Source organism: Micromys minutus (assembly GCF_963924665.1).
Source record: "Micromys minutus genome assembly, chromosome: 18".
Taxonomy (NCBI): Eukaryota; Metazoa; Chordata; class Mammalia; order Rodentia; family Muridae; genus Micromys; species Micromys minutus.
Genome location: NC_137953.1, coordinates 24,760,930 through 24,772,952, shown reverse-complemented (window position 1 = coordinate 24,772,952; position 12,023 = coordinate 24,760,930). Strand labels below are relative to the sequence as shown.

The 12,023-nt window shown below is 39.5% G+C and overlaps 1 protein-coding gene across 1 annotated transcript in view; it reads left to right on the top strand.

Moving 5' to 3' along the window:
• Positions 1-2,344: 2,344 nt before the first annotated feature.
• The window catches only part of AVL9 (AVL9 cell migration associated), a 41,236-nt gene continuing 31,557 nt past the window's right edge, over positions 2,345-12,023 (top strand). The window contains exons 1-4 of the mRNA XM_080931848.1: positions 2,345-2,538; positions 8,644-8,764; positions 10,088-10,173; positions 11,199-11,270. Of these exons, the coding sequence (XP_080787974.1) occupies positions 2,446-2,538; positions 8,644-8,764; positions 10,088-10,173; positions 11,199-11,270 (372 nt within the window). The 5' untranslated portion in view covers positions 2,345-2,445. The remainder of the gene's footprint in view (positions 2,539-8,643; positions 8,765-10,087; positions 10,174-11,198; positions 11,271-12,023) is intronic.

Sequence of the window (12,023 nt, the reverse complement as noted above, 5' to 3'; positions counted from 1 at the left end):
TGTGGAAAAAAATGTTAAAGTACTGTGTATAGTGGAAATCATAGTGTTTTCATGAAGTCTTGAACACTGCCAAGAGTTTGGTTATACAAAAAAAGATATGGTTGTAACATATTAAAATGTTGAGTAGTTTTAGAAGCATTTAAACAATTTACTTTTCGAAACTGTAGCACATTCTGAAAAAGATATGGAAATTCTAGGAACAAACCTATTTTGTGCCAACTATAGTAAACCCCAGAGAAATCACTAAAATTACATAAGTATATTTTAATCACAGCACTAGAATAATCATTTCATAGATACAGTGTAAGTATTAATTAGTGAGGATATTATGACTCAAGGCTTAAATTGCTTCCAAACTCTTGTATATAATCTATGTATCTATGTATTTATCTTCACACAATGAGAAGGATACCTGTTTGCCTAGACTGACCTTAAATTCTCTGTATTAATCACGGTTCTCTAGAGTCACAGAACATATGGAATGTCTTTATATATTAGGAAAATTATTGGACTGACTTACAGTCTGTGGTCCAACTAACCCAACAATAAGCAGCTGTAAATGGAAGTCCAAGAATCTAGTAGTTGCTCAGTCCCAACAGGCTAGATGTTTCATTTCAGCTGATCTTCTGTATAAGCTGGAATCATGAAGAAGTAGTTTCTAATAAATGGGTTTGGCAAGTGCAAGTAGGTAGAGAAGGAAGTCTTCCTTCTTCTATTGTCCTTATGCAAGCCTCCAGCAGAAGGTGATGGCCCAGAGTAAAGGTGTTACCATCACACCCAGGTTTGGAGCTTGCTCTGTCCCAGGCTGGCCTTGATCTCAGAGATCTGCTTGTCTTAGTCTGTTGGATTTAAAGCTGTGTACTACCTTGCCAGGGCCAGAGCTTTTCATGGCCATTGTGCTTCAAGATCTGGATCAAAAGTATATGTCATCCCTTGTCAAGATCCAAGTCAGAAGCCTGTTGTCTTCCAGCCTCAAAACCTGGATCCCAGATGTGCCCTCCATTTCTGGATTGTAGTTCATTCCAGCTGTAGTCAAGTTGACAACCAGGAATAGCCACTCTCCAATGCAAGAAATTTGTCCTTTACAGCTTTAAAATCATGTGTCTTCTTTGTGTCCTCTCCTGTCCTTCATTAGTTTATCCAGGTGTCCTCAGTTTAAATACAGCCTACTCTGCACTCTCTCTTTGTTCTCTTTTTCCAGTCGCATCTTAAATCAGGATGTGAAGCATGAAGTAGGACCTCAGCTAAAATGGAAAAGTCAACCACCACCACCTGGCCATCCTGAACAGATTGTGTTTGCTCCTATGGTTTTTGGACTATGACCCTTCTCATCTGAAGTTATTATTATTATTAGTAGTAGTAGTAGTAATTGTTGCTGCTGTTGTTTTTCAAGACAGGGATTCTATGTAGGTCTAGCTGTGCTAGAACTTGCTCTGTAGATGAGGCTGGTCTCAAACTCAGAAATCTGCCTGCCTCTGCCTCTGGAGTGTTTGAATTAAAGGCAAGCACCACCAAGCCTGGACTGACTTCAAATTTATAAAGCTTTGCTGGGTCATTATACTTGCAGTATTGATCTTTTACCTTGTGAGCACATTTCTAACACAGTGTAGCCCAGGTTGGCTTAAAACTTGCAATCCTCTTACTTCAGCCCCTCAAGTTGTGGCATTGTACACGTACAGCCTACTACTGTATGAGACTGTACATAAAAAATTAAATGAAAAAATTCTAGAGTAAAAGTAACCTCATGAACATGCCTCCTTGTGAAACATTTAAAACTCAAGGCTGAGAGATGCCAGGAAAGATTTAGAGAATGAAGAGAAAATACGTTTTAAATAAATAAAACTGAAGGAGGAGGAGTAAGGATATTTCACAATGGAAAAATAAATTTTAGAAGGAAGTGATTTGACAAAGATCCCTTCAACCCCTATGCCTCTCCACCACTGACAGCAAAGGATTCTAAATGGTCAGCGCCTGCCCTACCTTGCCCCGCCCCGCCCCGCCCCGCCCCGCCCCGCCCCATCGGCCGTGTAGGCCGCGCCTTCAGCCGGGGTCCTTCTCCTCCAATCCTACTCTCAAAGCAGGCCCCGCCTCTCCTGTTATACAGCTCCGCCCCTACCCGCCTTCTTTTCCTTTCTTCCCGCCCCCTGGTCTGGCTCCGCCCACACTGCCTCAAACCCAGCCGGGACAGGGGCCTCAGGGTGTCGCCCCGCCCTGCCGGAGGCGGCTGTAGCGTCAGGTGACAGCCCGGAAGCTGCGAAAGCGGATGAAGCAGAGCCGTGGAGGCCCGGTGGGGCTTCGCGCAGGTGAGGGAGCTGGTCGGTGGCCCCCGAGCCCGTGGCGCAGCGCGTATGCGGCGCTCCGGCTGACATCTGAAGGCCGTCGCTCTGGGTCGTGCGGCCTGGCCTCGGTGTTCGGCGTCGCGGTGCGGGCCTACGGCGGGCGACCATGGAGAAGGCTGGGCGTGAGAGTGACGGCGCCCCCTGCGGGCCCGTCCTGCACATCGTGGTGGTCGGCTTTCACCACAAGAAGGGATGCCAGGTGAGGACCGGCCCGCGCCCACTCGGCGCCCCGCGGCCTTCCGCGCGGGGTGCCTCTGGGAATTGGGTGACGAGCAGCGGGGGGTTCGGGTTTGGGGAAAGAACGACGGTCCGAGCCTTCTGTTCCCTGTCAAGGAAATCTCGAGGAAAAACTCGGCGTTTGAACGCTGGCAGGAGGTGAGCTGTGGGTTTTCCCGCAGGAACGCTCAAGTAGGCTGACGCACTTGTAGGCTCCGCTCCCGAGAATCACCCTCCTTTTGTTTATCTCTGGCAAGCCCTGGCATCTGTAGTTTAGGGTTGGCGACCAGCCCCGCCCCCTTCTCTTTGTGTCATTTAAGATTTGATCCTGCCCAGAGCTATTCTTTTGGTTGGGTTGACCCTCCAAGTCGGTTGCAGGAAGTAAAAATGTAATTTGCCAAACAGATAGTGCAAATGCAACCTGCTTCTTAGCTGACTCTTCCACTTGCAGTCTGAACAGAGCATTTGCTTTGAGTTGAAGGCAAAATAGAATAGGGTTGTTCAGTCTGAACAAACACTGGAAGGCAATGATGTCATAATGTGCTAGTGGAAATATATTGAATACTTAAGGTATTGAAAAAGAACAGGAATACTACTAATAGAAAACAAAGCATTTGGTTTCTTTCCTTTCACAGAATATGTAACATTAGAAGATTTATTGACAGAAGTTCCGTTCCTTAGAAGATAACAAAAGTAGTGAAGGGAGTGGAGAAGTGGTAGGTAGCTAGCTGTCTGTGCGTGTGTGTAGAGGTGTATGTCGACTGTTAACTTCAATCTAGGTGTGGCGGCACACAGCGGGCATCCAGCAAATGGGAGGCTGTGGCAAGATCCATTGTAAGTTGGACAGGGTACTTAGACCCTACCTCAAGGAGACTATTAACTTTAAGATGTTATATTCTTTTATCCTCAGATATAGAAAGATATAGAAAAACACCAAAGAGAAAGTAGCAATATTGTGTGATATTAAGATTTCTTTTTTTAGTATTTCATGACTACAGCCTTTGAACTAACTAGTTTTTATAAGCTAGAAGTAAAGCGACAAAATGACAAAAATCACACTAAAAAAAAAAAAAAGGTTACTGAGATCATACTGTTGAAAAACAGCCCTGGAGTCGGTCAGAAGTAGTAACCTTGCTTCCTGTGCCATGTGTGTTCATGTGTGTGGCAGTATAGTGGAAGCTTGAGTCAGAACCACACTGAATGGAGTTCTGGAAAGGAGACATCAGAATTGATAGGAGATAAGGTACTCTTCTGATTCTTGCTGTCATTTGAAAGTCAAGATTTATTATGTTGTCTGCCTTTCTTAGTAGCTTTATTGATAATATAAATTTCAATGAAGCAAACAGTATATAGTGCCACATAAAGACTAGAGAACTGTTTTTAAAAGCAAAGATACAAGAGCAGCCTCCATGCTATCTCTCCCTCTCTCTCTCTCTCTCTCTTGTTTTTTTTTTTGTTTGTTTGTTTTTTGTTTTTTGTTTTGTTTTTTTAGCATGCAAGTAAAGGTGACCGCATTTAAGCAGGAGGTCTACATTTCATTATTCTAAGACCAGCAAATCCAAATAGCAGTTATTTTTCAAGCCTTAAAATTGCTATTTATTGTGTGTATGATGTGCTTGGAATGGGGTGTGACCCATGTGCAGAAGTCAGAAGACAATTTTGTGGTGTCAGCTTTCTCAACATTTTCATGAATTTGGGTCTTCATACTTCTATTATCAGGCTCCAGGCACCTTTACCCACTATGTCACCATGTCACCACTCTAAATTTTTGCTTTTGACCTATTTTCTGATGAGTCCTGGTTTGTATACATAGCCAGTACCTTTCACTCTTGAATAAACTGATTTATTTTGTTTTGTTTTTACCAAACTGTATTTTCTTTCTTTATTATGCTTTGATAGTATCATGCAAGTATGTAATGTCTTTGGGTCATTTTCATCTCTCATTACTCTCTTTCACGCCTTCCATGCCAACTGAACCCTTCTCAACACACCTTCCTTCCATTTTCATATTTCTTTGTTTTGGTTGTTGTTGGTATGTGACCCACTGCACAAGCATGGGTGGAGAAATTAGTCACTGGAACTTGGGCAGCTTAATGGCTAAACCACGAAAGAAAATGATCCACTCCCATCCCCTAGCAACTATAACTGCTTATAGCTACTCAGAGACGGGTGGGGCCTTATGACTCTCCCCAGGACTCTCTTTTTTTGTTTGTTTGTTTTGTTTGTTTATTTTTTTTGAGACAGGGTTTCTCTGTGTAGCCTGTGGTGTATTGGAACTCAGTTTGCAGACCAGGCTGGCCTGGATCTCAGATCTGAACTCTATTTTTTTTTTCTTTTCTCCCCTAAGATTTATTTATTTGTTTTGTGTGTATCTGTGTGTGCCTGACTGTATATATGTTCACCATATGTATGCAGGTGCCTGTGGAATTTAGACGAGGGTGTTAGATTTCCTGGAATTGTAGTTACAGGCAGTTGAGAGCTCCTCAAAGTAGATGTTAGAAATTAAAACTGAGCTCTTTGCAAGAGCAACGAATACTCTAATCTGTCTCTCCAGCCCCATTCTATATTTCCTGGGAAGAAAAAGCAGAATTGTTAGACAGTTGGAACTTTACCAGGGAAACTGGGATTTCCTAACAATTTAGAAACTGACTCAAAAAGAAGTTCAAGGGTCATTTGATAAAACAAAACAAACAGAAACAAAAGGAGTCAGATGGTGGTATTGACATCTTTAGTCCCAGCACTGTCAGTCAGAGGCAGGTGTAACTTTCAGTTCCAGGATAGCCTGGTCTACAAAGCAGTTTCAGCAAGAGTACACTGAGAAAACCCATCTCAAAAAACAAACAAACAAACAACAAAATAATAATAACAACAATAATAATAAATAATAATAATAAAAGGATCATCAAGTTATAAATTTGGCAGCCACCAGGCTGGGGAGACAGAGAAGAGAAAAGAAAGTCATCGCTTGTTTTTAACTACATTTTAATTTTATTTTGTATGTGCATGAAAGTTTTACGTTTCTTTTGCTATGAGCCACAATCAATGGATTCGTAGAGAGGGAGACTGAATCTTCTTCAGAGATAAGCCCCTGATGGGTTAATCATTTCAAGTGCTCAGACCAAAACACACACACACACACACACACACACGAACAGCACTAAATAGTTTATATGAACATTTGTTTGTGTCTCTGTGTGTAACAATGACAATCCTGAGAGGGAAGGACATGGGAGGAGTTGGAGTAGAGAGAGAGGGTGGAAATTGTGTAAATACAATACTCATGCAGGACATTAAAACACACACACACACACACACACACACACACACACACACACAGCTGGGCATGGTGGCACATAACTTTAAGTCCAGCCCTTGGGATGCAGAGGCAGGCAGATCTATGATTTCAAGGCCAGTTTGGTCTACATAGTAAGTTCCAGCTAGTCAAAACTACATAGGAGACATTGCTCAAAAATAATAAATCAGTTTTTTAAAAATGGCAGTCTGACAGTTATACTTTATATACTGGAACAAATAAAAATCTGGGTTCTATAGCAAATTTACTGTAGAGATATATACATAAATTATTTCATGTCCAATAGTCTAATTTCAGGCAAATTTTAAGGGAAACAAATTGGAAACAGTCCTCTCCTTGCATGGTGGGAGTTCTGAAAAGGAGACTCCAGACATTAAGCTTGATGCCTTTAACCTGCTGAGCCATTTCATAGGCCCTGAAAGTCATGCCTTTCAAATTATAGAGTCCAATAAACCAGGAGGGTTTAGCCCTGGAAGTCAGTAAACAGTTGTAAAAAGGAGGTGGAGGAGTCTTCATAGAAAGTAAAAAGACCTGAGCATTTGTTGTTAGGGTTTTTGGAGTGTATCCAAAGAAGAAATAGAAAGAAAAGGAAATGTTGGCAGACTTAGTACTAATCGATGGAAAAGCTATAAGCAGCCTTTCAGGAGTGGGACTTCTGGGGGATGAGTACATGGTCTCAATAAGGGGATCATTTTCCCCATCTCCATAACGACTACAGGTGAACCAGGTTTTCTAACTAGGTTTTCTGATCAGGTGATTGACAGAGCAGGCACACAAGTGGAGTTAAAGACCAGCTGGGGAGAGAATTCTCCCCTTCTACCATAAGGACTTGTAGGATTGAATTTTAAATTTTCAGGATTGACTGCAAGTACCATTACCTGCTGAGCTATTTTACTGGCCCAGGATTAATGTAATGTTCTAATCTTTGGAGCATATCAGAATGGCATGTCTCCTCCTCAGACAAAAGGCATAATCAAGATTCTATTGTTTTTACCCAGAGAACTTAGCTTTCCCTTAATGGGCCTCAACATAGCTTTCACCTTTTTATATATTACTTTAAACTCTATGTGGCAGTTGTAATATTTTCTATTAGGTACCTAAATAGGAATTGAGAGTGTGAGAGGCCATTGAGGATGGATCCCTGCCTCCTGTTTCTTTGGTAACCACTAGAAAAAGGCACCCACGTGGTGTTTTCATACATAGATGCAGGCAAAACATCTGTACATATAAGAAAGAAAAAAATTACTTCTTCTGACTTAAAACATCATTATTGTTTCCACTTTTTAAAGTCAGCCATTGTCTTCTTTTCTCCTGTTATCACTTCATAATAAGTATGTAAAATAATTAGAGTCAGTGTAGAGCTGCCCACACGAATTGGTTATTTAAAGAGAGATACTTAAAGTTTTCTTGGTTTTAGCTTTATCCCTTTGGGGGACATTGGTATCTTCTTCACACTGATGTGTGTTTTTTTGATCCTTAGATTTTACTTAGATTTTGGTACGTGAACGACTTAGTAGTAGATAATGATCAGGAAAAGTATTTCTTAATCTCTGGTAGCTTATTGTGCATGCTTGATCTCAGGTTTTTACCTACTTTTCAGACCTATTACTACCTAGAGTTAATTAACACCCATCATCTTAGGGCTTGGATCCATAAGACTTATTACAAAGCCAGTTACAGGTGCCAAGGTCCCAGACCACCTGAACTTCTATTCAATTTAACCCCAAATTGAAAGGTTCCCATAGCCCTCAGCTCAAGAATAGCCAGATGAAGAGAGTGGTATGTAAAACAGAATATGAAGGAGAGATAGGGAGCATACATTCCTTCCCTTCATCTTCATGTATTTAGCAACTAAGGAGCTCTCTGAAGCCCACTGTTATGGGATTTAAAGGTTTCATTATATGAGCATGATTGATTAACACACTGGCTAATGCTGGTCTCCAGGCTCTCTCCTAGGATCAAAGGACAAGCTTGAAAGTTCCATCTTTCTAATCAAGGCATGGACTTTCAGGTGACTACTCCTTATTCTAAAGATAGCTTAAGTATTAGATAGGCTGTATTGGGGCTGATTATAAATAATTTATGACTCAGGAAGTTTTAGGGTTTTAGCATCTTTGTTGTAGAACCAGGTAGTATTTTCATGCTCATTTGAGTAACAATAACTAGTTTATAAAGCTATTAAAAACCTTCTAATATAACAAGAGGATTGACTAAACAAATAAGTAGTAGTATTATGTAGCTATTAAAGTTGTTCATGTAGAAAGTGTTCATGTAGAAAGGAGATTAACTATTTTGAAATCGATTAGCAAATTCTAATTTTCAAGTACAAGTATCTAATGGTAGCAATTTTGCCAGCAGGAAACAAGAATACTAAAATTGCCAACATAAGGAAAGCAGTTTACAATTTATGGATGAATTGTGTTCCCAAAGTTGGCTGTTTAAAGTCTGGATCACATTTTCCCAAAGAAACTTACAGATACTATGAACCCAAGTCATCCTGCCGTAGTCTTAATTTCACTTATAGAATTCTCAAGTATGTTTAGCACCTAAACTCTCTTTAAACATACTTACGTGTAGATAGCACTTTGAGTTACAACTAGATAGACCCTTTAAATCAACCGGGAATAGTCTATAAACCTTCCCATCTTTCTCCACTTTTTGTGTGTGTTTGCTGATAATCTTCAATAGCATCATTCGGGATTTAAGAGATTACAGTTTGTCAGTGTAAGAGCCTTTCTTTGATCAATGTTTGGCTAGCATTTTTTTCCATTTTAGGTTGAATTCTCTTACCCACCACTAATTCCAGGAGATGGACATGACAGCCATACTTTACCTGAAGAATGGAAGTATTTGCCTTTCCTTGCCTTACCAGATGGTGCACATAACTATCAGGAAGGTATGCCATTAAATAATAGACGATAATATTACTAAGTGCAATTTTGGAAATTTTCTCATAATAGTCTTGAATATTTAGGATAAATGAAAGCCTTTGGACCTATTGTGATTATTTACAAAATGTGTGTGTGTTGGAGGTGAGACATACACAAGAGAAGCTTCAGAGAGTACTGTGCCTATTTTCTTGGTCAGTGACCCTTGGCACCCCTCCTGCCCAGGGCTTTCAGGTATTGCCAGAGTAGGGCAGTTCCTGATGGGGTATGACTTCAATTAAATCATGCTGGAGGCTGGACTCAGTGGCAGAAATGAAGAGTTGCCTGCACTAGCTACACATGGTCTGGAAAGCTCTAATTTCAGACTTACTAGGTCATCCTCTAATGCCCACCTGAGTATTGTTGAGATTGTTTCTTTTACTTTATATCCACTGCTGCAACCCTGCCTGTCCTTTCAGTGTTGCTTGCTTCTGAGAATGTTTGTGTTCTCAGAGCAGTGTGCTGACAGTTTCACTGAGTCTTCCGCCATATGGGAGTGCTTTGCCACACCTAATGAAGAACTATTTTACCTTGGCTAAACCAGATTAAACATCATTGGAGTATTTGTTTTCCTCATGCATTACTTAATACTTCTCTTATAAAATGAATCAGATGTTACTGTGCAGTTTAAATAAGTTTTATTGTAAGATTTGTAACCTCAGAAATATGTTTCTTCCTAATTTTTTTATTATGGATGCTTTCAACCTGGTGGAAAAATCAAATTAAGATTACAGGAAATATTTGCAAGGTTTCTTTGTGTGTATTGTCAGCTTTGTTTCTTTTTGTTTTAAAGTCATTTAGAATAATGACAGACACCTGACTTCCAAATATTTAAGTACATGCACCCTCTAAAAATGTAATCATTTCCCAGCATCCAGTTGTATTATCATAGCTAAAAAACTTAACAGTAATTTCATAATATCATCTCACATCCAGCCTATGTTCAAATTTCCCAGTTTTTAAACCAAATTTCTTGAGTCCACTCAGAAAATTGAAGAATCCACATGTTGCCATCAGTTTTTATGATTTGATTTTTCTTTAGTATGGAACAGTCCCTGTATATATTTTCTGTGATTGTATAGTCAGGTTGACCTGTTATCTTTGACACTCTTAGGGTTTGTGGCAGACACGTACTATAAGAACTGGGGAAAGTGTGATGCCAGAAATAAGTATCACATGGTTCTTGGGTGTGTCATTATGTTTTTGTTAATGACTACATTATAGTTTCACATTTGATTGTTCATTAATGAGTAACTAATATCACTACTTACATTTTTCTGTGTATCTCTTAGATACTGTGTTTTTTCACTTGCCACCCAGAAATGGAAATGGAGCCACAGTATATGGTATCTCTTGTTACCGACAAATTGAAGCCAAGGTATGATGGAAAGCAGCAGCAGGAAAAAGCTCCTCCAACCCTTTCTTGGCTGTTGTTCATTAGGAGAATCACAGTCTTTAGCTTTCATGTAGTACATGTGTGCAAAGCCCAGAAGAGCGAGTTCAGTCCCGTAGAGTTGGAGTAATGGGTGGTCGTGACTCACCTGACTTGAGTTTTGGGAACAGAACTGGGGTCTTCTGCCAGTGCAGTGTGTACTCCTGACTGCTGAGCCATTGTTCCAGATCCTAAGTTTTAGGTTTTTGAGGAATCTCCATACTGATTTCTATAATGGCTGTAACAATTTCTGCCCTTACTAGCAGTGATTAAGGGTTTTTCTTTCTCAACGTAGGTACCAGCATTTGTTATGATTTTTTTTATCATGGATTATTTTTATTAGCATGTTCAAGTTTATATAATGAGAACTAGTGAAAGATGGAAGGCATCAAAATACATTAAAAATTAAATTCAATAGTAGTTAAATGTAAAGAAAATGTTACAGCACTTCAGTAGCATTACTAATGAAAAGAGGAAATACATCCATAATAAATCTGAGCATCAGTTTCTTACAACACATTTATGATGACATTCTTTATCTCTCCTGACTAATTTTGAAGTCTGTTTTAGCAACTAGGAATTTAGCAATCTAGCAATGTTAGTTTTTATGTTTATATTAAGGCTCCATCCATTTTTTTAGGAGACAGTAAATCTTGTTTTTTTAATTCAGTCAGTTTTTGTTAGTTGGTTCTCACTAAATGATTGGTCTGATATATGATTGGTACATAAAGCAGTTTCTATGCACCAGTAAATTCTGGGAGAGTAGGGATTACCCCTTCACTATTTTACCCAGGGCCTAGGTAGCTTCTGACATTCAGTATAAGGCTGGCAAGTACTCAACTAGCATATCTGAGATTCACTGTGACATTCTTTAACCAAATGCACAATTTTTGTTATGTTCTTATTGAAAACTGTTTTGTAAATGCTGCTGTAAAGTATATATCTAATACATAACTGTTTGCTTATAATAGGCATTAAAAGTAAGGCAAGCTGACATCACCAGAGAGACCGTTCAGAAAAGTGTCTGTGTTTTAAGCAAGCTGGTAAGAGATCTAGTAACTTACTTACCTATTAATATTCAAGGCAGAACTTTTTTTGAGTAAGAGATGTGTGAGAATTGCTAAAATTAGTCAAGTGCTTACTAATATGCTCTTATATCCTCTGTATCCAGCAGGGTGCTCTCATTTCTAACTGCTGAAGACTCTAAGATGAGCAAGTTCACATTTGCCCAAATGAAACTGCTATTATATTTCACTGCTTTTTCTTTGTTCCTAAGACTTTGGGTAACTGTTCTTTTAACAATTTAAAAAAAAAAACGTAACTGCTCCAATTTTATTGATAAAAAAATTCATGCAGCCTCTACCTCATGAATACAGAGATTAAAGGTGTGCATCACCATGCTATAACATAATAACTCTAACCATAATTTATAATAATAACAACACAGATTTCTAGGGTAGCGTGAAAAATACTCTTCAGTTAATTTGTTCATGATTATTGCAGTGAAGAAATTTAGCCTTAACATGTACTTTAAATTTTAGAATGTTTGAGAAAAGCCAATGACATAGTAAAACTGTACTAAAACAAAATTTCAGAGTTGTGTTTCTTCTTAGTGCAGTCTTCAAGTTTACATTAACAATTACACATTTAAACATATACTTTCCCCCCCTAATTTGTACTGCTAGAGAAGGGGAAGGAGTACACGCCAGAGTGCACATGTGGAGGTCATAGGACAACTTTTCTGGAGTCACTTCTTCCCCTCTGACTTTATGCCTGTTCCAGGGATCAAACTCAGT